The sequence below is a fragment of the Gopherus evgoodei genome, chromosome 4 (genome assembly GCF_007399415.2).
Source record: "Gopherus evgoodei ecotype Sinaloan lineage chromosome 4, rGopEvg1_v1.p, whole genome shotgun sequence".
Classification (NCBI taxonomy): domain Eukaryota; kingdom Metazoa; phylum Chordata; order Testudines; family Testudinidae; genus Gopherus; species Gopherus evgoodei.
Genome location: NC_044325.1, coordinates 66,570,661 through 66,596,675, shown reverse-complemented (window position 1 = coordinate 66,596,675; position 26,015 = coordinate 66,570,661). Strand labels below are relative to the sequence as shown.

Below are 26,015 nucleotides of genomic sequence, written 5' to 3'. Positions count from 1 at the left end.
CCTGTTACATTTTTTGTTGTCCCTTGTAATTATTTGAGTTCCTGGACCTTGTAGATCTTCCCCTAAGGCTGGGAGAGGGTCCTTTAGCAATGGGCGGGCTTGCTCCTGCCCGCTTCCTGGTACCGAATAGGAACACTCATTATGTTATGCAGCATTGTGGGCAGTGGCAATGGTCTGAATTTTGTCCCATGCTACTTGCTCAAACACTTCTCTTAATGCAAAGTCTCAAGGGATCCCCATGTTTACCCAGGGCAGATGCAACTTCTGTTTTTTGTTGTTTTTTTAAATCTTACCGAAATAACTTGCATGGAGTAAGAATGCATGGACTTCACTTTACATACTGTTAAAGGGTGAAAGGCTAAATTTTTTCTTCTGTTATCTAGTCAAATCCTTGATAGGGTCTAACCTTTTATTTTGCCTCCATTCCAGGGTATACACTGTAAAAAGATCTATCAGAGCTTTGTATCTATAGTACAATAAGCCTCACCTGGGATGTAACATGATAAACAGTGCAGGTTTAGCCACCTTTCTTGCCCTTCTTTGTTCCTTTGATATATTTTTATTTTCTCTACAAGTCATTTCAGACAGCTGATGCATGTTAAACTATGGAACACTGACCTTGTCAGCTGAACTTTTTAAAAGTACATATGCCATAATGGTGAGGTCTTATTTGAGAACTAGGCAGAGGCACCACCTTAGGGTAGGATCATTGGGGTAGGAGATTATTGTCCAAAATATTTTAAATGGTGTTTTTAGTTTTAACTTGTTTCGCAAACTTCTAAAGTTCTTGGATGCACTTTAAACGACAAATTGAAAGAGATGTGGATTGCATTCTGATTGTCTAATTTAGCTTATTGATCTAACGGTTTTATACTGCCACATGTCACTATGTATCTGAGCATCTTCCACATAAAATTGATAGCAATAGCAAACTCTGTCGCAGATGTTATGGAGTCTCTTATCTTACCACTTGGACAGTAATATCTGCTTAACTCTGACAAGACTTTGGCCTTGGCTACACTGGCACTTCACAGCGCTGCAACTTTCTCACTCAGGGGTGTGAAAAAACACACCCCTGAGCACAGCAAGTTACAGCGCTGCAAAGTGCCAGTGTAAACAGTGCCCCAGCGCTGGGGGCGCGGCTCCCAGTTCTGTAAGCTAATCCCCACGGGCAGGTGGAGTACCTGCAGCCCTGGGAGAGCTCTCTCCCACTTCAAAGTGCTGCCGCGGGAACGCTCCTACGACAGCGCTTTGGAGTTTCGAGTGTAGCCAAGCCCTTCGTTAAGCATAAGGGTGATGAAGAGTAAGAACAAAATTGCTTAACCTGACCATAACCCAAGAAAAATACCTGAGTAAAATTATTTACCTCCAAGACATTGAGTTTAATGATACCATCTCCATCTTTATCAAAGGCGTGGAATGCCCCTAAGGAAAGACAAATAAATACAAATTACATATAATTACTATGGATAAAGTGAAGCTCATCCTGTGTATAACAAACCAAACTACAGTCCCAATCTGTTGTATAGAATTAGGCTGATAGTTACTGGGCTGTTAAGTGTCCTTGCTCTGTTGTTCCTCACCTGTAGTTTACAAGGAACAGTTACTTATTTTCTTTTGGATTTATAAACTGTGCCTGTCATGTCACATAGTCCTTGAACCCATATGTGAAATTATTAAAACAACACATATGGCCACCTCACATATAACCCTATAATCACATCCTTGAAGTGAAACACTGAGATAATATATCAGCTTCACACCACATACTGTAGCACAACAGATACAAGTGGCCAGAGCAGTGAGGGAAGCAAAATTCATAGTTGAGGGCCCTCCTGCCTTTAGTAGTTGGATTTATACAGGGCCAGTTACCTATGAGCAAGGATGACCATGCTATTGTGGCACACAGCGTGAGAGGAAATACCCAATAATAATGTACTCAAATAACATATGCAGCTGGAAAGAAAGAGAAATGAAGATGCTGAAAAACTCTGTTCCCTATGGCTAATGATATTAAGCAGCTGCATTTCACTCCAGTTGTAGCTACCAAATAGCCTTCAATAGTAGCTTTATTTATGGGATATTTTACATTGCTGGAGTACTAATGAACAGGGTGATCATATCTCCCTATGCTTAATACGAGACACCTGGTAAAATTACTCGTATTCAAGTGAGTTCATGGCAAGCAATCAGAACTATGCAGTACAAATGTTCAAATTAACATCAGCGTTGCCTGAACTCTAATTAAAAAGAAATACTGCATAGTTGGATTCTTTTTATTTACTTTCTTATCTTTAAGGCTTTAAGGTTCACATGGAAAGAGGTGACACACACATGTTCCATTCTTCACATGGGGGTGGGAGGATGGGTGACCAGCCAACCCGACCCTCCCTGCCTGGTGCTCTCCACCCTCTATGCCTGGCTGGGGTCCTGGGGCAGATCCGCCTCTCCCAGTAACTGGTGCTGCATCTTCCACAGGCAACACATGGGGGGGGGGTAGATGGAGTCACACGCTTCCCCCCTCCCCAATTTCTGCCAGGGTTCACACCAGAACATGGCCAGCAGCAGCCTTTTGGCATTGTGCGAGATGGAAGGGATGGGAGAGCTGCTTCCAACCACAGGGGAGGAGGAGAGGAGGAAGGGAGGACCTGGCCTGTGTCTTTGAAGAGCTCAACTCTTCCTCTCCTCTCCTGCCCCTCATGGCTAGAAGCAGTTTGTCCCTTCCTGCCCACACAGTCTCAAACGGCAGCTAACACCTCCAGGCTGCTGCTACTGGCTGCTGACTTAACCCAGCTGCCTCCTGTCCCCAAGCTACAGTACAGATACAAAGGGGTTAAGCCCTCAGGATGCATTGTGCATCAGGGCTCAGGGAACCTGACTGCAGGGGCTTCAGCGAACCAGACAGAGAGGTGGCTCTGCAGGAGAGAGTGCCTAGAGGACTGAGCAGCCCCACACTCCCTGGGGGCAGGACCCCAGGTGGTTGGGGATGGGGGTAAAGAGGGTGCTAAGCCCCTGCCCGGGGGGCTGCTGTGATGCCAGCAGGTTCAGAGCAGGAACAGGCTGGAAATTGCTCCCTCCTCACATTCCAGAGCTTAGCTGAGGGGCGGAGACTGGAGAATGCCCTGTGCCGCACTGCACAGGGCATTGGCACATGCAGGGCTTGGTGCCTCCTGGGCAGTGCCCTGGGCCAGAGGGTCTTGGGCTTTCCTGGGGTTCCAGCCCAGCCAGAGGCACTCAGGGGAGGAAGGAGCCTGCCGACCAGGCTGCTGATGAGCTGAGCACTCTGATGGGGGGCTGGTTCTTCACACAGCGCTGGGAGTGGGACGTGGGGCAAAGCAGGGAGAGGACAGCGAGAGGAGGCATACGTAAAGTGATGATGGGTGGGCAGCAGAGATGACACATAACTGGACCCCTGCCTGTAGTTATCAGCTGCCGCAGCATACAGCCAGCACCAGCCAGAAACAGGGCAGGGGGGCGGGGCTCTGGTGGCTGAGAGTTGGCACATGGGGGGGGGGGGCATGCGCTGATGGACCAGCACGGGGAGCAGCCAGCCCCATGCACTGCAGCTTCGCCCTGCCACCAGCCTTGCATACCCACCCCCATCATCAGCCACTGGACATCCTCCCCCCACTCACCACTGGTGAGCAAGTGGCTGGCAAGCAGGGATCTGGCCAGCAGCAGGACCCACCAGTACTGGTTGAGGAGGGAGGCAGAAAATGCAGGACAATTTGCCTGTTTTTAAGAAAAAGCCAAGACACCTGCAGGAGGGTTTAAAGATGGAATTGTTCCTTTAAAAACAGGTCATCTGGTCACCCTACTAATGAATATAAAACAGCCACTGCTGTGAGGGAGCTTACAGAGCTTAAGACTCATAGCTTACAACAACAGAGAAGCACTGCAGAACAGATGACATTCATTGTTGAAATCAGCCAATTTTCATAATGGTCACTGATATTAAGCTTTCAGTAGAGCTTTAGAGTAATTTTTGCTTGGGATGGCCCATGTGCTCCTGTGTGAGAGAGGAATAGCACAAGAAGGACAGTAAAAATTGGACAGGCACTTACTGAACATTCCTTCCAGTCGCACAAAGCAGCAGATAAAGCTGTCAAAGTCAATGTTCATGTTTTTGTCAGCATAGCGCATTGTAATGATGTCATAGAGCTGCTTGTTCAGGCAGAATCCTGAGAAGGAGGAGAAACAGAAGATAGCTGTGCTTCAGCTCTTGGCATGGTTCTGGTACCAGACTGACACTGAGAAAAAGTTTTGTATGGAGTCATCAGTTTCTGGGCCTAACCATATCAACAAAGGTCCAAGCTGAATGACCCAGAAAAATTAAAATGCAAGAAGTTTTATTGTGTCAGGTTGATCTCTTTAAAGGGAACAATGTTTTGAAATTGCTGTTTTCAAGTGGCCAAAAATGTGCTCATTACCCCTCCTTATCACTGTGAAGAGAAGGTCCTTGTCCCAAAGAGTTTAAAATCTAATTTAGAGCTGATGAAATAAGGAGATGGAGTAACAAAAATTCAGATAGAGATCAGTGAGGAAAGTAAATGTTACAACAATAAAACTGTACAGTGGCAAAAAATAAATGACTAAAACATACAACCCCCAGCCTCAATATTACCCATCTACATACTGTATAGGAATGTGCAGTTAGTCAACCGGCACTGCAGATTGGCTTATTAGAGGTGTTTACATGAATTTGGGCATTGCTGGGGGGGCTGGCTAAATGCATATTCATACAGAATATGTGGGGTTTCAATATTAAGCATGGGTTTACAGTTTATTTTACATTTTATTCCTCTCTTAGTTTAAGAAGTCAGGCAAGAATTATTTAAAGAAAGTTTTAGGCTAGTACTTTTACTAGCAAGAATGAGAAACCTGTAAAATGTACCATATTCCTGCAGCATGTAAAGCAAAACCCAGGTGTAGTTTTTTTATTTGTCTTTGTAAAACCAAAATTTGATGATTGAGGTTTTGCCAAAACCGAAATTCAGCTGCCTGAGCACTGCACAAAATGTTGATGTAGATAATTTACCAACGTCTTCACATTAAGATTCATAACAAGGTTCATGAGTTTCTGAATGATGAAATACTCTCCCTCCCTTAGCAGCAGTCACTGGTAATGGAATTTGTCAGGCCTGTATAGTCTCTCTAGAAGCAGGTATGCTAATGAGTTTGGGAGAGATAAAGCAGCCACCTGGTCTGCAGGGTGACTTCTATTTAATTATGTTGCATGTTTAATTACATTGGGGGTGGGCAAGGACAGTTCATTTGCTGAATGAATTTTGTTATGTTCACCAATACGGAGGTGATGTGTGGCAGGGGTAGGGCCAAGGGGTTTGGAGTGGGCTCAGGGCTGGGGCACAGAGTTGGAGTGCAGGGGGCTCCAGCTAGGGGTGCAGGCTCTGGGGTGGGACTGGGGATGAGGGATTTGGGGTGCAGGCTGCCCTGGGGGCTGTGGCAGGGAGAGAGAACTGCCCCCAGACCTCTCTCACCATGGCAGCCCTGGGGCTCGGGCCAGGGGAGAGGCGCCTCTCCCTGCCGCAGCCCTGCATACCTCTACCTCTCTCATCTCCAGTCCAGGCCCCTACATGGCCCTTGAAAGCCTGCTGTGCAGCCACGCAGCTTAGAGGGAACTTAGCCTGCAACCAGCACATCAACCTTTAAGTGACCCAGCCCCCGCTGAGAGGGACAGAATACCACACTGACTGGATGAGGGTTATGAGAGTGGCCAGGCTTCATTTATTAAGGCTGGACAGCACTGATACAAGCAATGGAAGGCTAAAGAGCAAACCATCTCCTCCCTTGATATAAAGCAGGTGGGAGATGCTGAGCTCCCCAGTAACTCTTCCCTACCTCACAGGGGTAGGACTACCCAGTGTCATGCATCTTGTCACCCTGTCCCACCTAGGGTTGCCAACCCTCCAGGATTGTCCTGTGGTCTCCAGGTATTAAAGATTGATCTTTAATTAAAGATATCACTTGATGAAACCTCCAGGAATACATCCAACTAAAACTGGCAACCCTTGTGCCACCTGTCTGCAGCTCAGCAGGCATTCCCTGTGCTCAGCTGGGCTGGGAGCAAGCTGTAGGCAAAGAGCTACTATAGTTCCTCCTGGTCACCAGGGGCCACTGTGGCTACAAGCAGCCAGGTGACCTCTCTTGCCTGTCTGTATCTGGTCAGCCAGGAGGGAGTCCCCAGGCCCAGGCCCAGACTCAGAGGAGGCGCAAGGGGCTGTGGCAGCAATATCAGCAGGAGCAGGTAGGCAGATGAAGGGAGGAGGGGGGCAGGGTAGGGAATAAGAGGGGACAGAATATGGGGGCAGGGGATAAAGTGGACAAAATGAGGTAGGAACGGGGAGGGCTGAATAAGGGAGGCTGCCCCAGATTCCACCCACAACAACCCTCCCAAGCTACTCCAGGTTTGCTGTGTCAATGGTCCAGGAATGTTCCCCTACTGGCTCAGTAATGCCCACTGCTGCTCCTTGCCTCCTCCCTTCCCATGCTTGTGAGGTGTGTTGGGAACAGGTCCCTGCCTCCGTCACCCCAGCGGCCACTAATTGGCGGGAACCCTGGGGGAAATAGGTGACTTCCCACTCTTGAGAAATGTCACACATGGAGCTGCACAAAGCTTGGTAGCTGTGCCAGGCAATTAAGTAAGGCTTGTAAAGCTCCCTGAGATCCTTGATAGAGGGTGCACAGGCAAAATATTGTGTACGTAGAACTGGCTGAATAGAAGATTCAGTCTTCAAAACCCAAAGTGTGTTCCTTGCAGCTTGGACATGTGAAAATTTGTCCAGGGCAACAGCTCAGCATCCAGGTTTTTCTAGGGCGTATTCCTTTAAAGGTTGCACTGTACTTCTTATTTTTACTACATGGGTACAGGAAGGGTAGGAACAAGGGGAGAGCAAGAGAGTGGATTCAGATGAATCCCTGGCATTGAGTACTGCGCAATACCTGCATCTTTGACTGCATTACGCATCTCGTAACTGTTAATGGTGCCAGAATGATCTGTGTCATAATGTTTGAAAATTTTCTGGAAAAGAAAAAAATAAATATCAGGAATAAAGTTTGGTCATTTTGTAGAAAAACAATGCTGATTGGGGACGGCTGGCCTCTGAGCGGGGCTATGATTTCCACCCTAGCACTCTGGTATCTAGGCTTCAAAGGCTAGAAGAGTTCCATGCAGAGTAGAGTGGTGGTTAGTTGAAAAATAATGACTGTGAAAGTTGTGTGTTTCCTCCCACACACATTGAGGCAAGGGCATGTAAAGAATGGTGACACTGCAGTGCAGTTGTAAGGGGTGCTGCATTACTGTAGAGGCTATTGCCCTGATGAGACGTTGTACTAACTGCCTTCTTTCTTATGTCTGTTGGCTGCCCAGTTAGAAATTGAAGATCCAGGGCCCTTTACTGAAAAAAGTTGGAAATAATCCCAGTGTCCTGACTAATAGACCCTTTCTCTATATCAGGGGTTGGCAACCTTTCAGAAGTGGTGTGCTGAGTCATCATTTAATCACTCTTATTTAAGTTTTCAGGTGCATTTTAATGTTTTTAGAAGGTCTCTTTCTATAAGTCTATAATATAACTGAACTATTGTTGTATGTAAAGTAAATAAGGTTTTTAAATGTTTAAGAAGCTTCATTTAAAATTAAATTAAAATGCAGAGCCCCCTGCTGACTGATGGTTCCAGCCTCACGGCCCTGGGGCTGAAGCAGAAAATATTATGGAGGACCCTGGAAGTCATGGATTCTGGGACTTCCATGACAAAATTGTAGCCTTAATTATAATTAAGGCTGCAAGTCTGTCACGGAGGTCACAGATTTTGTGACTTTCCAGGACTTCCGTGATTTCTGCAGCTGCCAGTGCAGCTGACCCCAGGGCCACCCAAGCAGCTGGGATGGGCCCGAGGCCAGCCGCACCAGCTGCTGCTCGGATGGCCCTGGGTCCAGCCACACCTGCTGCTGCTCAAGCAGCCCCAGACACCTGGCCCCAGGCCACCCTCCTTCCCCTGAGCACCTAAAATTTAATCAGGTGTATTCATAGTACAAGTCATGGACACATCACAGAATGTGAATTTTTGTTTATTGCCTGTGACCTTTCCATAACTTTTACTAAAAATACACATGACTAAATCTTAGCCTTAATTATAATTAAAGATCCATCTCTCTTGGTTGTCCTATCTAAGATACTTTTGAGGTGTAACCCTGGCTTTTCTCCTCTTTTCTTCTCCCTCCCTACCTCATACACAGTCATTCTGTATTTGGGAAAAATCCCTTTAATTTATGGGTTGGGTAGTCTTTGGGACCATTTGATTTCTTTGTGTTCTTTGCTTTGTCAGATTGTATACAGTGTTGGGGCTGGCCAGTTTCTTTTTAATGACTGGTATTGCACTTTTGTTTATTATACCAATGATTCTCAACCAGGGGTACGTGTAACCCTGGGGTACACACTGGTCTTCCAGGGGGTACATCAACTCATCTAAATATTCGCCTAGTTTTACAACAGACTACATAAAAAGCACTAGCCAAGCCAGCACAAACTAAAATTTCATACAGACAATTACTTGTTTATACTGCTCTGTACACTATACATGGAAATATAAGTAAAATATTTATATTCCAATCAATGTATTTTATAATTATATGATAAAAATTGGAAACACAGCAATTTTTTCAGTAAGTGTGCTGTCTATTTTTGTCTGATTTTGTAATCAAATAGTTTTTTAAATGAGGTGAAACTTGGGACATGCAAGAGAAATCATACTCCTGAAAGGGGTACAATAGTCCAGAAAGGTTGAGAACCACTGCATTATACTGTGAGTACATGCTTTGCGGGCTTCAGAAAGAGAACTGTTTTGGTGGAATAGTTATGTGAACATTGCCTCTGTGGAAGAAGTACAGCATAAGAAAAACATAAGAAGTTCTCAACAATACCTGCCAGCTTTTCAGCTTATCCCAGAGGTGTCGAAACTCCTCGAAGTTTATTTTCCCTGAACCGTCTGTCTGTGATGTGAGAGTTAGGCAAAAAAAATGTTTTAAGGAAAAGTTAGCAAACCTCCAGTCAGAGTCCACTTCAAGAGGATATAAATCCTATTCAGGATTTCCCTTATTATTAGAGGTGGGTGAATAGTACTGAAGAGTACTTTATGAACCCTTTTGTTAATTCTGAATTGCATTTAATTCCATGTTCATAAAATGTTGTCACTAGGTACAAAGCTCCTGCATTTGGATCTAGAGATCTTTTAAAGCATGTAGGATTGAGGTGTTCTAGTGATGTCTTTTCAAATAGTTTCAAATGTGGAAATTTATACATGAAGTTGCCAATTTAACTTGCCAGCTAAGTTTCATCCTGAAGAATAAAGCTCCTTCTGTTTTATATTTTCCATCTCTCTTAAAAAATCCACCAAAACAACCTAAGAAATCCTATACAACATTCTATTAAGGCTGCATAGTTATGCACTCAGGTTGCATTTGCAAATTTCACTGTCCTCTTATGTATGTGCATAACAATTTTCTTTAATTACTTGATCACACATCATATATCAAATACAACATATTATACAGTTTTTCTACATAAAATGAAATGTACCATCTTGTACTACAGTATATTATAGTGCATGCTCTGAGATTATTAAAATATTTGTATATAAAAAGTACACAGTAAGATGTACTTAACATATTACAAATTAAGGGTAACAGAGAAATAGGGAAATTTTGCTAGATAAACTATAGCTATATTAGATATGATTTTTAAAGAAAAGATCTAATCTTTATGTTTCAGGACAAAAAGCTAACTAATTGCCAGGTTAGGAAGAAACATCTGCAATGAGCTGGTTGTTCCATAATTGTCCACTCTGGTGATTCTTATGCTTTCAAATGAAGCATGTGGTACTGGCCACTGTCAGGAAATAGGAATGTACAGAATGCAAAGTATTGTTCTTCTTCCCTGGCACATTATCTGATAAAATATGACCATGTAGATCATTGTGCTACCACTATTATATAATTGCAACAAATCTACAAAGGTTGTCAAGTAAGGTGTCTATGGAAAGGTTATGATTGCTGAATATAACTATGCTATTTGTGTGCATGTATCATTTTTGTATTTGAAGTTATGAGCATTGGCTTTATACTTGTATTTCAAATATGTTTGCTCCTGGGGTAATGCCCACAACGCATTTAGCCTGTACATGTTGAAGGGAATATTCAAATTAAGTGCTCCTCAAGGAACACTTAACTCACAATGGGAGATGCTTATCTGCAGGTAATGGACTTTCCTGCTATGAATAAGTGAAATTATGCAGGGACATGTGATTTGCCCATGTGACTCCAAACTCCATCTTGATACCTGTAATTTTTCATTAACTGTGCTGAGGGCTTTATTTGAAACAATGAATTTCCGTCCACATGGCAGAAGCTATAAAAAGCACTGGAAACCTCTCCATTTTTGCCTCTTTCCTGCTCAAGCCTTTGGACCATGGACTTATACTGATGAGAGCATTCTAACCAAGGGACTGGGGACCTTCCAATGAGTTGGAAGCAACCAGAGACATGACTTAAGCCAGAAGTTTATTCCATTACTGCTACAAGCCTGAATCAAGAACTTTGTAATTACTGTATATATTTGATTCCTTTAACCAATTTTAACTCACCTACCTTTCTTTTTATTTCTTTCTTTCTCATAAATAAACCTTTAATCTTTAGATACTAATGGATTAGCAACAGGATGATTCTGGGGATCAGATATGAGTTATATATTGACCTGGGTATGTGGCTGGTTCTTTGGGATCAGAAGAACCCTTTTATTTGATTAAATTGGTTTTAAAGAACCACTCATCTTTAAGTCTAGTGTTTTTGGTGGTGATATAAGGCCTGGAATGCCTAAGGAAACTGCTTTTCTGACTTCTTGTTAGCCAGTGTGGTGAAAAAGAAGTTTACGTTTGTTGCTGGTCTGGTATATCTTAAGGGAGAATAATGGCCAGTTTGGGAGTGTATCTGCCCTATTTTTGCAGCAGTTTCCCCTGAATTTGGTATTCTCAGTTGTGACCCACAAAGGCACCGTTATATTCCCTAATTTACAAAGCTATATTTCAGGTGGTTCTACAGCAAGTTGTGCAAGAAACCGCGTATGTCAAATAATCATTTATGATCTGAGAAGGATACGTCCATTAAGGCAATCATGCTGCGGCAGGACTCCAGCGCAAACCCTTCTGTCTTCAGGTCTTTGTCTGAAAGAAATAATCCCAAATGAAGAAACTGTACAAGTCAGCAAGTATCTCCTCCTATCTGACGTGACTCCATTCAAAGTACAAACCCTAAATCTACCTCTGGCACCTTCAAAAAAATGTGTGACAGAGAAACTAAGCGGTACTTAGGGCTATTACTATTCCAAATCCTGGTGAACTTTCTTCACCTCACATAGGCTAGATTACCCTACACAGTCCTTTGAGTGAATCTCACTTTCTTCAGACCTTGAACGAACACAGCAGTGATGGGAGAACTCAGTCCTAGACTAAATGGAAAGGACACTGCTGTGAGCAAGTTCAGCCTGCTGGAGTCCCAACTGGGAATCCCACTACAGTGATACTAGGACGTTCTTAAACCTTAAGCCATAACTGACATCAAGAGGGCAACAGTGTGAAGATGACACTCCAGGCAATGTCACAACTAGAGAGTTCCTTGCTCAATAATATTCAAAGACTGATGAGGTAGAAAAAAGCTCAAACTCACGTTTTTTTAGAACGCTATTCAGAACACTTCTGAGTTCGTCAGCACTGATCTCCATGTCCTGGACAGAAAGGTGTGGAGAATGGCACAAATTATAACATTCAGTATGGAGCAGAAAGGGTTGCAGAGCATGGCTTTCTTAATAATGCTAAGTTTTTTTCATGGTGATTTTTAGGTGCTGCAATATGCTGGCAGCAGAGAAAGAAGTCCAAGTTAATTACACAGTACAGATACTGGCCCAAATCTTTTGCTGGACTGTTGCCCATTTCACTGGTAATAATATGATAATAATAATAATAATAATGAACAAAAAGCTGGTGTAGCTGGCCATAGGAAGATTAAAAGATTAAAGGGCAATTTAAAGGATCCCGCTGCACTAGAGATGAGCTGCCTTATCAGCTGCTGTGCCACCCTGCACAGCCACTTGTTGGCATGGGAGCACAGCTATCAAGGCTTGCTTGCACCCTGGGGATCCAAGTTAAAGCATTTCGACCTTAAGTAGGGACTGGATCAGCCCCGCAGCTGGCCCAAGATCAGAGGATTGCCCAAGTTGTGCAGTATGTTCCTTAGTGGGCTCTAAGGATCTGAGCTACTCATGGAGAGTTAAACTATGAGGAAAACAACTCATCACACCTGATTGTCTTTTTACTTTTACAAGTCTAAAATCAGAAGTAACTGCATGGAAGTCAGTGAAGTTACATTGGTGTAAATCAGTGCATGAAAGAACCATCAGGGTCATTAAAACTCTGTATATTGGCCAGGGAAACTGCTGACATCCTTCCAACAAGAAATATATACATGTGGTTTGCTGGAAGGATGCTTTGCCAGCTAGTCTAGATGGGGTCATGTTAATGGTCTAGAACCATTCTATCCTTGAGTCATACTGAGTTCAAACCTTGTAAAACTCAGGCGACATGCCTTAATGCTGGGATAGGTTGTGGGTATATGTGTGTGCATGTACGCAAATGTAGGTATTCTCTCTTTCGTTTTTTGTCTTATCTCTAACTCTCCTTCTTTTGCTCCTACATTCCTGCTTGTCATTCTTTAACTGTTTAAAAAGCAGTACTAGAGGAATAAGTGTGAAACTTCTAGTGGAAATAAAATATTATTTAAAATTACTCAGGCCACAAACAGCTTCCCCTGCAAGTTCTAGAACTTCTGGCTTCCCAATGTTATTTTTCTGTCAAGCAGAAATATATAATTTCATTTTTCGGAACCTTTAAAGTTAGTTTCATTCTGGTTCTGTACAGAGACTGATTATCTAGCTACCAGGGGCGGCTCTTGACATTTTGCTGCCCCAAGCACGGTGTCATGCCACGGGGGCCGCTCTGCCGGTCGCCGGTCCCACGGCTCTGGTGGACCTCTCGCAGGCGTGCCTGCAGATGGTCCACTGGTCCCACGGCTTCAGTGGAGCTGCAGGACCAGCGGACCCTCCACAGGCATGTCACTGAAGGCACCCTGCCTGCCGCCCTCCCAGCGACCGGCAGACGCCCCCCCAGCGGCATGATGCCCCAAGCACGCGCTTGGCGTGCTGGGGGCCTGGAGCTGCCCCTGCTAGCTACAGAATAGATACAAAATCAGAAGTGGCAGTGAAAGTTTCTTTCCATAGCGCCACTCTGGAGAGACCTGTCTATAGGGGTGAAAGAGGGTGCAGTTTATTCTGTGCCCATTCAAACCATCACCTCACTGCTGAGACATGGAACCAGGTGACAAACAGTGCTAATTAAGTGGTCCCCTGAGAACTAACAACTCATTTCATATGGGCTATTGAACAGTCATTAGATGAACAGCCAGTAAATTCATGTCAAGAACACCTTGGGTCACACCTGAGCTAAAGATAAAAGGTTTTCTATCCTATTACCAGGCCACCAAGCACTGCAGTTGTTGATCTGTTTCCATTTTTAATTTCCACAATTAAGCACCCAGTGAGGAATGTTTTATTTTTAGCCTATTTATACATGTTTAGTGTAGTTGGTCAAGAAACTCCACATACTAGCAATGAAGCACAAAGCCAGCTTTAAATAAAATCTCCCTCTTATTTGGCAAAAAGACTAAACACTGACAAGATATGGTTCCAAAACTAAATTAGGCCTCAGGGCTTCAGTGTATTACTGTACTGTGATTTGCTTGGCTTGAGACCTTGCAGGAGATCAGAGAGAGTTTCAAGTGTGATTTGAATCTGCATAGAATCATAGAATATCAGGGTTGGAAGAGACTTCCGGAGGTCATGTAGTCCAACCCCCTGCTCAAAGCAGGACCAACTCTAACTAAATCATCCCAGCCAGGTCTCTGTCAAGCTGGGCCTTAAAAACCTCTAAGGATGGAGATTCCACCACCTCCCCAGGTAACCATTCTAGTGCTTCACCACCCTCCTAGTGAAATAGTGTTTCCTAATATCCAATCTAGACCTCCCCCACTGCAACTTGAGACCATTGCTCCTTGTTCTGTCATCTGCCACCGCTGAGAACAGCTGAGCTCCATTCTCTTTGGAATGGCTGTTGATTTAACTGCTCTAAAGGTTAGTCTGTTGTGAAAGGTAGGCACTTAGACTGTGTACTCACATCTCCAGCAATCTGCTGGAATATATTCCTGAACTGCTTCTCTTCTTCACTATCCTTGTCAGCATTTGTTGGAGTGCGCTGCAAAGACACAAATTCATAAATGTTGATGGGCTGGTGTGAGGGCCTTTGGGAGAGAGAAGGTGATCTCCAGGGCTCGATCAATCACTCACTTGTGACTGTCTGAAAATCCTTAATGAATTTGAAATAACATTTCAACTCCCTTTTCCCTCCCCAACAGAGTAGAACTTTTCCTATTTCAGGATCATTCCTTTGGGAACTGCTCTGGAGAGCAAAATGCTACAGCAAGGAACTGTTATAGGGCTTGTTACGTTTTCCTGGTAGCCTTTGCAGAGCTGACTGGATGTACCACTTTTCTGTAAGGCCTTCTGAAGAAAGCTGTGCTAATATCACATATGTTACAGATTAAAAAAAAAATCTACCAGCCATTCAATCCCTTCACCAGGAGTGGTTGGTTTGTACAGCACATTTTGTAATACTTTGTTCAGTCTAGTTTGAAGTGTGTCAAGTGACAGGCCTTCCTCTCAGGAGACTATTCCACAGTTTAAGAGGGCTGTTAGAAATTTTTCTAATGACTAGTAGATTTCAAAATATTTAAAAATGTTTCTTAATAACCATCATGTAGGTTTACTTGCTTAATTTTATCCCATGTTCTTGTTTATCCCTTTAAACAATTACTCTCACTCCTTGCTGTTTATCTTCAAATATTTGATTTAATCTCCTATAAAGGAGACATTTGGAGCAGAGACAATATGCATGCCTCCCCACATTTGCTGCATGGATTGTACTGAGCATGCTCCCACGGACTGAGCATGCTCAGTAACATCTGCTGAAGCTTCCTGCCCACACTCTTCCCCTCTCTCCCCCCCATTGGCAGGCATGGAACATGCATGTTGTGGGGAGATCTGCTCTTGGGTCAAGTGCACTTTACTTTGACAAGTTCTGGTAATGACAATGCCCCTTTACCTATCTACTGACTAGAGGAATTGCAGCGATGGTTCAGATGCATAGATTGTGTATTGCATGCAGCAGCCTTTCCCCCAAGACAGAATAGCCCATAAGCCAGCCTCTCTATTTGACGGCCTCCCTCTTTTTCTTGCACATGCAAACAAGTCTAAGTATTACAAAGGGAAAATTACTCACATGTCCTTAAAAAGGAAGCTCCACATTTTAGATATAATTTTGCCTACTGTTGAGTAATGCTTATTACATACTAAAATGCGAGTTTCCTTGTGGTAGTTAAAAACAAAAGAAAGATAGCATATGGCTACCTTTCAGCCACAGGCATTCCCTGAAAATCCCACAATAAAACAGCCCCATTGTCCAGGCACAGAAACCAAAACCCTGACTCTGAACAACCCCGACTTTGGTTCAGTGCCTGAGCATTGTTGCTTAGGTGTTTCTCTAATGCTTTATGGAGACTGAAATTTGAGTAATTCTCTAGGGGTAAACTCTGAATTCTCCAAGGTTTCTTTCTCTAACCGTCAGAGAAAGGAAAAGGAAATTGGTTCTACTCAATCTTTTCCCACCTGTCCCCAGGACAGCCTGGATGGAATTCACTTTTTCAGTACACAAAATCCTACTAATACATTAGGGCTGGAAAGGGGAAAAATAAGTCAGAGGAAAATAAAATATAGATTTTATTTTAACATTGCTTTGAACTTTTTAATAAATATTTATAGTGGAGTTATTTTTAGAAACAGCCCAATTTAGAACCCAGCCATGTAAAAACTGCAGGTTTGTGTGACCTGATTGCAACTTGGTAACCCCCCAACTTAGCGAACAGATAGTGTAGTCCTGCGGTACAGCTAGAACTAAAGTGTGTTGTATTATGTTCCTGAACTGTACTGGAACCCCAGGATGATTCGGAGATACAGTTTAAAACAGTGTTTTCACTGCTACAGTGTAACGTCATATGTTCAGAAAACACCTGTATTGTAATTGGATCCCCACCATCATAGTAATTGCTACAGCATAGACAGGACCTAGAGCCTATGATTGACGTTCTCCTTGCAACAACTATTTAAATATGGTTATTAGTAGCAGCATCTAGCATGTGTTTTTGTGACCATTGTGAAGAGAATTTTAAAATATTATGTAACCATGCAAGAGAATCAAGGGTACAGGCTACTCAGAGGGATGCTAGAGAACAGTTTGGCTAGCACACTTTTCAGAAAAACAATCCTTGAACACAGGGGGCAGGAAAACTATACTCAGACCTTGCTAGCAGCAATTCTGTTCAGATTGTGCTAGCACCAACTACATATAAATCATACTGGAGAAAGGCCAGGCCTTACAGGGCTGTACCATTATTATAACACAATTTGATCCCCTCTGCACAATTTATAATGGTGTTAGAGCACTACTGCATTATAAAATACAATTCTGACACAATCACAGTAGAAATTGAACTGTAGACAGGCTGTGATAATCAACAGGAGCCTCTTGACATCTACATGAGTTGATTTGCTACACACTGCCTGTACAACAGGTGCTGTTACAGGGAGATTGATCAGCAATTGATTGAATTACTTTTCTAATTGTAAAGGTGTCATCTTGCACAGTTTAGATCAGGATAGTCAATAGACCAACTGTGGGCCAAATCCAGAGCACCAGGACACTTTTGAATGGACCATGACATCTTTTTATTTATTTATTATCATTATTATTGTTATTGCAGTGTGAAAAATATTTCTCTGGAGTCTGGACCTTGACTATACCTTGACCAAGAAATTTGGACCTTGAGAAAAAAATAATTGACTACCCCGATCTAGATCATCACAAAAGATCAACATGTTTCCTATGAAATTAATCACTCTCTTCAATATAGGCATAAAATCATTGCAGGGACAATCTCTTCCCTCTCAAATTCAATATATCCACCTACCTGACTGAAAGTTCTAATGCAGTGTAGTTGTACCTGTGCTATTCCCAGGATATTAGAGAGACCAGGTGGATGAGGTAATAGATTTTATTTACCTAACTGTCTCTCACAGCAGAAGGTCCAACAAAAGATATTACCTCACCCACATTTTCGCTCTGAAATTTCTAAATCAGACAAAATTATGTCTGGATAAGCAGTTATCAGCTTTAAAAGGGCTTTCCTCATCTCATAATTCTCAGTTTCCTTGCCCCCACCCAGCCACTTCCCCATGCTAGTCAGACCAAACTCCATTTTCTTCATGCCAACTGGTACAGAAACCTTATCGCTTTTCTTTTTCTCATCTCTGCTCGTTTTTTTCTTCTCCTTGTCAGATGCTTCATCAACTCTCAACTCCTTATTGCTGTTTGCTCTGTCAGAAACAAAGATGATTGGCTAGAGAGAGGAGGAAGAGGGCAAAGGGAAGAGAAGAGGAGTGGAAGTTACATAATAATGGAGGGCAAAGTGTTTGAGAAAATCCACTCTGTGACCATGCTCATGCTGCAACAGCTCCCATCACAGAAAGGGCACCAAGTGTAGTAACAGCTGAGACTGCACCAAAGGTGGCTCTAAAGTTACTGTTCTTATCATGCTAAAAAGTGATACTCATGCTGTTAATACTCCTTATGCAAAAATAGGTATTAGTTCTCCTTGTACAGGAAAGCCATTTATGCAGTAAACACTCCCCGGTTTTAGGAGCAAAAAAGAGGCCAACCAGGTTCTTTGTTGTACTTTTAATTAGTGTGACCAGATGTCCCTATTTTATAAGGACAGGCCTGATATTTGGGGCTTTGTCTTATATAGGCGCCTATTACCTCCCCCCACATCGCCCCCATCCTGATTTTTCACACTTGCTGTCTGGTCACCCTAACTTTAATAGCCCTCACACAGAAAGGGTGGCAGCACTGCAATAGCAATAAAGGCCACCTGCACTACAATAACTCCCATACAGAAAATGAGCTGAGTTGTTAGTACAGAAACATTTTAACTTTGTATAGTGCATGTGTTTGATCCCTTCCCAGTATTGACATGTGAGACATTCAGGCACAGAGTGCAATTGCTTTCTTTGCTTTTCTTTAACGTTTTCAAAGACAGAAAAGATTGTTCTGCCCTTGCCAGACATGCCATATATATTTTATGTGCTCACCTGATTTTAGGTGTTTTATGGTCTAGGATATAAATGGTAATTCGCAAATAACAGTCCAAAGAGGAGTTTACCGAACTAATCCTTATAACTTGTTTCAATGGGGTTTATTTTTGCATCCCCCTAATGGGAAAATGGCATAATTCTCACACCTCTACCTAATTTCAAGGTAGAGGATACCTTGTAGCTAAGTGTGTTGTAAGGGAGAGGTGGGAGAAACCCATAGCTTACTAGAGTGGCAGCTGGGTTAGACAGCTGGCAGGAGTTTCGGGAGTAGAAATTTGTGGCAGGAAGAGTGGCAGCATTTGACAGTAGAAAGTGGATACTAGGACATTTGTCTGGAGCAGGGTTGTGTTGTGCTGGAAAGGGAGATAGAGTGGAGAAGGGTCTGGAGCTGGGAGTGAAGGAGAAGGTTCATGGCGTGGTGGGGTAACATGTTAGAAACAAGACCCAATTCCATGAGCTACCGGACACCTTCAGCTGCCACTGAAAACAATGGGAGTCCTGTGTGATCAGCATCTGGATCAGGCCTATAGGGATGGAAAGTTTCAGAGGTGCCAGCTTCTCTGTGTGAGCTGAGTACACTATCCTGCAAAGCTCTTATTAGCTATACAGTAGGAAGACAAAGCCATCACGGGCTATGGTAGAGTGTAATTGCATAAAGCTGCAGAAAACTAGTTCTAACACCAATCAAGTTCTCATATGCAGATAACTTACTCTGACATTGGCAAAAAACTCAAGCTTCTGTGATATCATCAGGCATTTAACAAGAGTACTGTTTATGACAGCACCACTTTAATATAGCTGCATGCTCATTACCCTACTTAAGCCCAGCACTTTTCAGGTCTATTGAAGCAGAGACCCACCTTGCCTTTTTTCTTTTTCTGAACCAAAAAAAAAAAGCCATATTTAGTAAACATAGTTGTAGATTTATACAATTTGTATAAACTTACGCTGTGCAATGTCATTCTTGCTCTCTCTTGTTTATTTTTGCCATTTAGCTACATTGATACATCTTTCACATCTGAGCTCCATGGAGTCAAATATAGGAAGGCAGGAATTGCCACACTGTATCTGCTCAGTGGGTTCATCTCATCCACTGCCCTGCCCGAACTGAGAAACCTCCACCTCAGCTCTAAGTGTTCCACTCTTTACCATAAGCAGAGTACTGGAGATTGATACACCCGTGTCCACACACCAATATCAAGATGGTGGGTCTATTTTAAGCCTACCAGTCTTGAAAGTGTTCATTTAACATTACAGAAAATGAAAGGGTGACATAGTGGTGGGCAAGGGTCAATTAAATTATGTTCTGCCTGAGTTGAACTGAGTATCCTTCCATTTTATTATATCAGTCCTTGTCTTCCCCCTTCTGAACATGTTGCAGCTAGCCCAAAGAAAAGAGTTAACAGTTTGTAGGTGTAATTGTTATTCATTAAAATCACTGCTACCGTTTGGAGATGTTTGCAGAATACTAGGACTTATCATCACACATCTATTCAAAAGGAGCCACAAAGAAATATTGTTCTGACTTTATCAGATGATAAGTCACTTTCACACTAAATACCCTACACCACAATCTAGACTTTCTACAGTAAACTAGCATTCTCAATTCACAGATGAAGAGGTTTTCTGCAAGGCCTTCATTTTCCAGTGTGACTGAATGTACAATAAAGTTGGTGAGAACAGATGTAACGGCAAAATTTCCGGGGCTGGTTAGTGCCTAAAGCACTAGCCTTCCATTACTGAAAGTAGGTTTCAGGTCTGGTATGAAGTCTTATGTCATATGATGTGGTCTGTCCATATCATAAGGCCACCATATATAAAACATAAGAATGGCTATACTGGGTCAGACCAATTGTCCATCTAACCCAGTATCCTGTCTCTGACACCAGCCAGTGTCAGATGCTTCATAGGGAACGAAAAAAAACAGAGCAGTTATTGAGTCCATGCTCTGTTGTCCAGTCCTAGCTTCTGGCAGCCAGAGGTTTAGGGGCACCCAAGCATGGTATTATGTCCCTGACCATCTCAGCTAATAGCCAGTGTTGGATCTATCCTCCATGAACTTATCTAGTTCTTTGTTGAACCCAGTTGTACTTTTGGCCTTCACAGCATCCCATGGCAATGAGTTCCACAGGGGGACTCTAGAGCTAAATGATAGCTGCTCAATTAGAGTTACTGGCAGCATGAAGTGCCTGCCCTTGGCCTCTTGTTACTGATTTTCTTAGATGTGACACGCTTTCCTACTTTCACACACAGAAGGAACCAGGGTAATGATCCAGTATACTGTTTGTATGACATCAGACAGTAAGACATTGCATGTAATAAACTGAAAGCAAAATATACTCACGGAAGGACGTTCTGCTTCTATCTTGTTTTCAACTTCCCTAGAAAGAGGAAAAATTGTTTCAAAAAAAAAAAAAAAAGAAGAAGAAAAGGGCCATCCTCCTACACTGTATGTTTCTGTAGCCACTAGAGAACGTGAGTTATGATTCAAATTGGCTTCTCCTTCTATAGTGACAAAGCCTAGACACAGCTCTCTGTTAACAAACTGAGCTGTGTACCCAAATACTGCCTATGAGAATGTGCCACTGCTTGGCATGTATCCTGCTAAATCTGAGGTTGGCAGTGCCAGTGAGTTTTGTCAGCTTGGGAAAACAAAACAAACTGATTAGCTCTGAGCAAAGTGAAACCAGTTACCAAGTTTACTCATCTTTGCAGGAAGACAGGACCACCCAGGGAGTGTAACCTATCTGGGGAGTGAGGGATGAACGATAGAAAAGAAATAATTGTTTAATTCCATGATGTTTCCCTGATGGCCAAAGTTAGATCCAGCTCACAAATGCAGGCAGGCAAGAACTATCCTTCTTCCAAGGCATAAGAAACTGCTTCTTTTTCATAAAAGACCTAGAAACCTAAACAGAGAAGGTGTGGGTGGGTGTGCGCGCATGCGCGCAAAGGAGTATGTGTGTTTGTGGGGGAATAGGGGGGCCATGTGGTTCATCCTCTTCTTTAGAGTCAAATAACTGGCCCTTGAACTTACTCTGAAAGACTTCTTTTTTCTGAGAAGACCCTCAGGATGAACTCTCCCTCCTGGTGAGGTTCATATGTTGATGGGATGATGACATACTCATTGGGAGGCAGCCGGAAGCGTTCAGAGATTTCTCGCATGTTTATATATGACTTACTTCTAGCTTTGGAGGCATTGTAAAGGAAAAAATCCTTTTGTAAGTGCTGCTTGTTACCATGCATCTGTAAACAAAAGAATCAAACATCCCATCTTCAGCAAGATCTTACATAGCTCACAGGCAGATCCAACACATACAACACATCACCTTGGCAGAAAATGCCTGTGAAATTAAAACTTTTCTTTGAAATACAAGGTACAGGAGGCTTGATGGCTCAGGAGACTGATAATACATATAAACGGTTTTAACCTTAAGTCACCAACTAGGTCCCCTCTAACTAGAAGTTGTTAGCATTTGATGGCTGCTGTATGGCCTACCTGAAATGAGCTGGTGGTCTCATCTGTGTTGCTAAGATGATGGTATCCACCTCACAGAAGCCACAGTCACAAGTGGCACTAAATGTTAACTTCTTGGAATTATCAGCCCAGAGGCCAGGACGGAATGAGCCTGGAGAATAAACTACCCTCTTAACCTCTACGGACTGTCCCTCCAGAAGGGATTGAAGAACGTTGATAAGGGTCATTGGTGCACTGCCACTGTCACATATGTTCTCTGGATAAACTGAAGATTTCATTGTCCAGGGCTGTTAGCTAGGCATCTTTTACCAGCACTAAATTCAATTTAAAATCTAATTTGAATGAAAAGAGAATTCTCAAATCATTTTTGAGAATTAAATTTCCAGTAAGTCTTGCTAAATTCTACCCACAACTAGCTTAATTTTGCAACACTATTGTGCTGATAAAGAGATCAGATCCAAAAGAGTCTGGCTGTTTTACAGGGTCAGTGTTTGTCCCCTGCTGTTTTCGGTCTCCAAGTGAGAGATCCGTTTCTCTTTATTAATGCTGCTTGCAAAGTCTCCCTCCAGGGTTGTGGGCACAGTAACAATGCGCTGTTACTTTCAGTATCCCTGCAAGGTTGAAGGCTAATATAGCCTGTACTTTGAGCCGAACAGCCTACTGCTGAATGACCCTTCCCTAATCAGCAAGTGTCAGATGGCAAAATAAGAAAACATGATGGGATTTAGAATGGAGGAGGCAAGGTTTAACAGCGCAGTTAACAAGAGAAATGTATATAGAGAGATTTGTAATAAACTAAGCCGATTACGTTACACATAATATAAAATTAAGACACTGTTCTTTGGTGGTGGGCATATGGAAGATGCAAAACTACCTAACTTCTGTAGCAGCCTGGTGGGCAAAATGGAAATTCTGAACCAGATAAATAAAAACTTCAATTTTTAATGTAATTAACTTTTGAAAATAATGCAATCAGTATAAATGGTGGATTCTGTATAATATGAAGTCTTTAAATCATGATTTGAGGACTTCAGTAACTGAGCTTGAGGTTAGGGATCTATTACAGGAGTGGGTAGATGAGGTTCTGTGGCCTGCAGTATGCAGGAGGTCAGACTAGATGATGGTTCTTTCTGGCCTTAACGTCTGACTCTGTACGTACAGTATGCTCATATTAAATATTCTGATTTTACATCCAGTTTACCTTTCTCTATGTAGATTCTTAGTTTTCAGTGTGCTACAGATTTTTTGTTATTGGTAAGGCATAACTGCTTCATAACTGATGGGGGAAAGGTGGAGATTTTGGCAGCTTGGTAGGGACAGTAAGGCTTTTGGGAAGAGATTGAGACAAAAGTGCTGATGTGGACAGCTCTATGTCTGCTTGCAAAGAGTCTCCCTCCAGGATTGTGGGCACTGTAACAATGGTCTGTCTGGGTATTGGTCCTGCTTTGAGCAGTGGGTTGGACTAGATGACCTCCTGAAGTCCCTTCCAAACCTGATAGTCTATGATTCTATGTCTGCGGGAGTATGTCTGTGGGGGTGGTTTAATTAAGCCGGGGGGAGAGTTCTCTCGTGATGGGATAAAGCGGCTAAACAGGAGACCTTACAGTGGTGCAGCTGCAGCCGTACAGCTGGGCTGCTGTGAGGTCTGTAATGTAGACATATAGCCCTAGATTCCAGAAGATAATTCTGCAGCAAGGAGTGAATTCTGCAACTCTATAGCAAGCTCCATGCTGCAGAATACACAGGAACATGGCATATCTTTAGGAGGTAAAGAAAGCAGTCTGCAGGTTATATAGGGTTTAGCTGCATGGAACACACTAGCCAGATGATGGCTATCATTGCTAGCTGTGGTCCATGGTACCAGACTGTAAAAGACATGAATGAGTTCCATACTTAACAGATAAATATTGAGGAAAGGGGAAAGGAAAGGAAAGAATATAAAATGAGAAATAAGAAGAGAAGAGGTGAACTCACAATGTAGCCAGGGCCGGCTCCAGGCCCCAGCACGCCAAGTGCGTGCTTGTGGTGGCATGCCGCAGGAGGCGCTCTGCCGGTTGCCGGGAGGGCAGCAGGCGGCTCCGGTGGACCTGCCGCAGGCATCCCTGTGGAGCGTCTCTTGGTCCCGCGGCTCCAGTGGAGCATCCGCAGACACGCCTGCGGGAGGTCCACCGGAGCCGCGGGACCGGCGAGTGGCAGAGTGCCCCCCGCAGCGTGCCGCCATGCTTGGGACGGCAAAATTGCTAGAGCCGGCCCTGAATGTAGCTAATTGATATGCAAGGGTTAAGACTGCCACTTGTGCTAAAACACTGAAAACAAGCCCAGCCGGCTTACGCCAACTGGCACAAAAGTTATGTTATCTGAGAACTTTACGCCAAGATGTCAATTCCTCTTCCGTTCAGCTCATACCTCTTTCGGCACCTTAGAGAGAAACAAAGCATGAAAACTGTTAGGGATGCAGGGGGAGTGCACTTATTTATTTTATCTAGCTTTATAAGAACACATAAAAAGTGTTTGTTTTAGTTTCTAGGCGTGCTGCAATCAATAATAAGTTCCTCAAATCACATAAACATTCTAATCAACCTCACTCCTTTATGTAAAAAATCAGGTCATGTACTTCTATGTATCTCACCTCATCCTTTCAGTGATTCTCATCACCATTACAGGGTACTGCCAATGGCGATACAGGATTTGATTCTGATAGGTGTAAATCCCCTGACCAAAGAGAAGTTTGGGATGCTACTGAGGAGCAATGTGGGGAAGTTGGGAATAGGGATTGGAAAGAGATCTTTCTAGATAACATGACACAGGGCAAATCCTTATCTGTACATTAATATGGACTAAATGAATACAGAGACCTGAATTTCTCTACTCTCTTAGTTCCATCCATTCTAGAAAAGTTTCCTTCCGGTACCACATTCTCTCTCCAGCTGCTGAATAGTAAAAGCTGCCACCCCTCATTCTTTCAGTACTATTATGAGACTGCTTAGTCCCATTTACTGATAGGCATTACTGATACAATTTCTGGTTTGGTTTTAGACCAATCTTTACCATGAAAGGCCTGCCATAACAGACCTACTAGTAAATATTAGAAAATAATTTATTCCTGTTTTCTTGCATCATCTCTGCTGATATACATGCTTACTACAGGGATAATTTTTTAAAAGTAGTGGAAATCAACTTCTTACTGGAACCCTTGAAAATCTGTGTGTTTAAAGGCAAAATCTACAGTTCATGTAAACTAGGCTACATTATAAAATTAGCTACTGTCCATGGAGGATGTGTACCGTTGGGCTGTAATTTGGGATCAGCTGAACTATGTGGGACTGGTACAATGAACAGCATATGGGTAGTAATGGTACCTCATAAATGGCAAAGCCAATAGTGAGGAGGTTGGCTCCAAGTTTGCGTTCTTTTCTCCTGTTTTTCTGCATCAGTGCAACAAGGAAGCTGCAGATAACCTCATTATCTTCAGGATCATCGTCCTCCTCCAGGAGCTCCAAGCGATACTGAGGATTCGTCCAAAATGTATCTGCAAAATCCCAGATGCCCCCCCCAAATTAATATATAACTTCAGTCCTTTAAGATGATACTCACTTCTGTTTTATCTTCTATTTATCTCCTATATTGACTCCTGGTTTGCAGTTCTTGGTAGACAGGTCTAAAACTGAGTTAATCTCCTTTTTTACACATTCCTTGTGCAGAAGTTGATTTCTGCAACTAAGGATGGAAGCTGGCCTATACAACAAGTGACTCTCCACCATGTGACTCCTTTATGGGGCTATATTAATATTTTATATAGTTACAGATGTTAGTGCTGTTACCGATGGTGCACAGTTTGGTTTACCTTGTGTAGTAGCCATTCTACTGTATTCCATACAGCAGGGTTTCCCAACCTGCTTGAAAGAAGACCCCCATTTCCAGTAAGAAGTATTACAGACATCCCAGTCATCAAGTCTTATTTATCTTAGTACATTATGGCTTTATATTAGAAATTTTTTTTGGAATGCAAAACCTAACTGCAAGACTCCTCACCTCTCCAATATGTGTCTTGCTTAACTTGTGGTTGGGAAGCCTAGACTTGCAGTAAGATGAGCTAACAAAAGAAGAATCTGGTGTACTTTTTCTGTTTTTTCTCCATTTCCATGCAAAGAGGAACT

At 42.9% G+C, this 26,015-nt stretch overlaps 1 protein-coding gene across 1 annotated transcript in view; it reads right to left on the bottom strand.

Moving 5' to 3' along the window:
• Positions 1 to 26,015, bottom strand: part of CAPN3 (calpain 3) — a 66,615-nt gene that overhangs the window by 3,526 nt on the left and 37,074 nt on the right. Inside the window, exons 11-23 of the mRNA XM_030559584.1 lie at positions 25,218 to 25,387; positions 24,265 to 24,276; positions 21,418 to 21,626; positions 20,725 to 20,761; positions 19,241 to 19,258; positions 17,513 to 17,626; positions 14,293 to 14,370; positions 11,735 to 11,792; positions 11,168 to 11,232; positions 8,939 to 9,007; positions 6,961 to 7,039; positions 4,065 to 4,181; positions 1,367 to 1,425 (exon numbers count right to left, since the gene is read on the bottom strand). Of these exons, the coding sequence (XP_030415444.1) occupies positions 1,367 to 1,425; positions 4,065 to 4,181; positions 6,961 to 7,039; positions 8,939 to 9,007; positions 11,168 to 11,232; positions 11,735 to 11,792; positions 14,293 to 14,370; positions 17,513 to 17,626; positions 19,241 to 19,258; positions 20,725 to 20,761; positions 21,418 to 21,626; positions 24,265 to 24,276; positions 25,218 to 25,387 (1,085 nt within the window). The remainder of the gene's footprint in view (positions 1 to 1,366; positions 1,426 to 4,064; positions 4,182 to 6,960; positions 7,040 to 8,938; positions 9,008 to 11,167; positions 11,233 to 11,734; positions 11,793 to 14,292; positions 14,371 to 17,512; positions 17,627 to 19,240; positions 19,259 to 20,724; positions 20,762 to 21,417; positions 21,627 to 24,264; positions 24,277 to 25,217; positions 25,388 to 26,015) is intronic.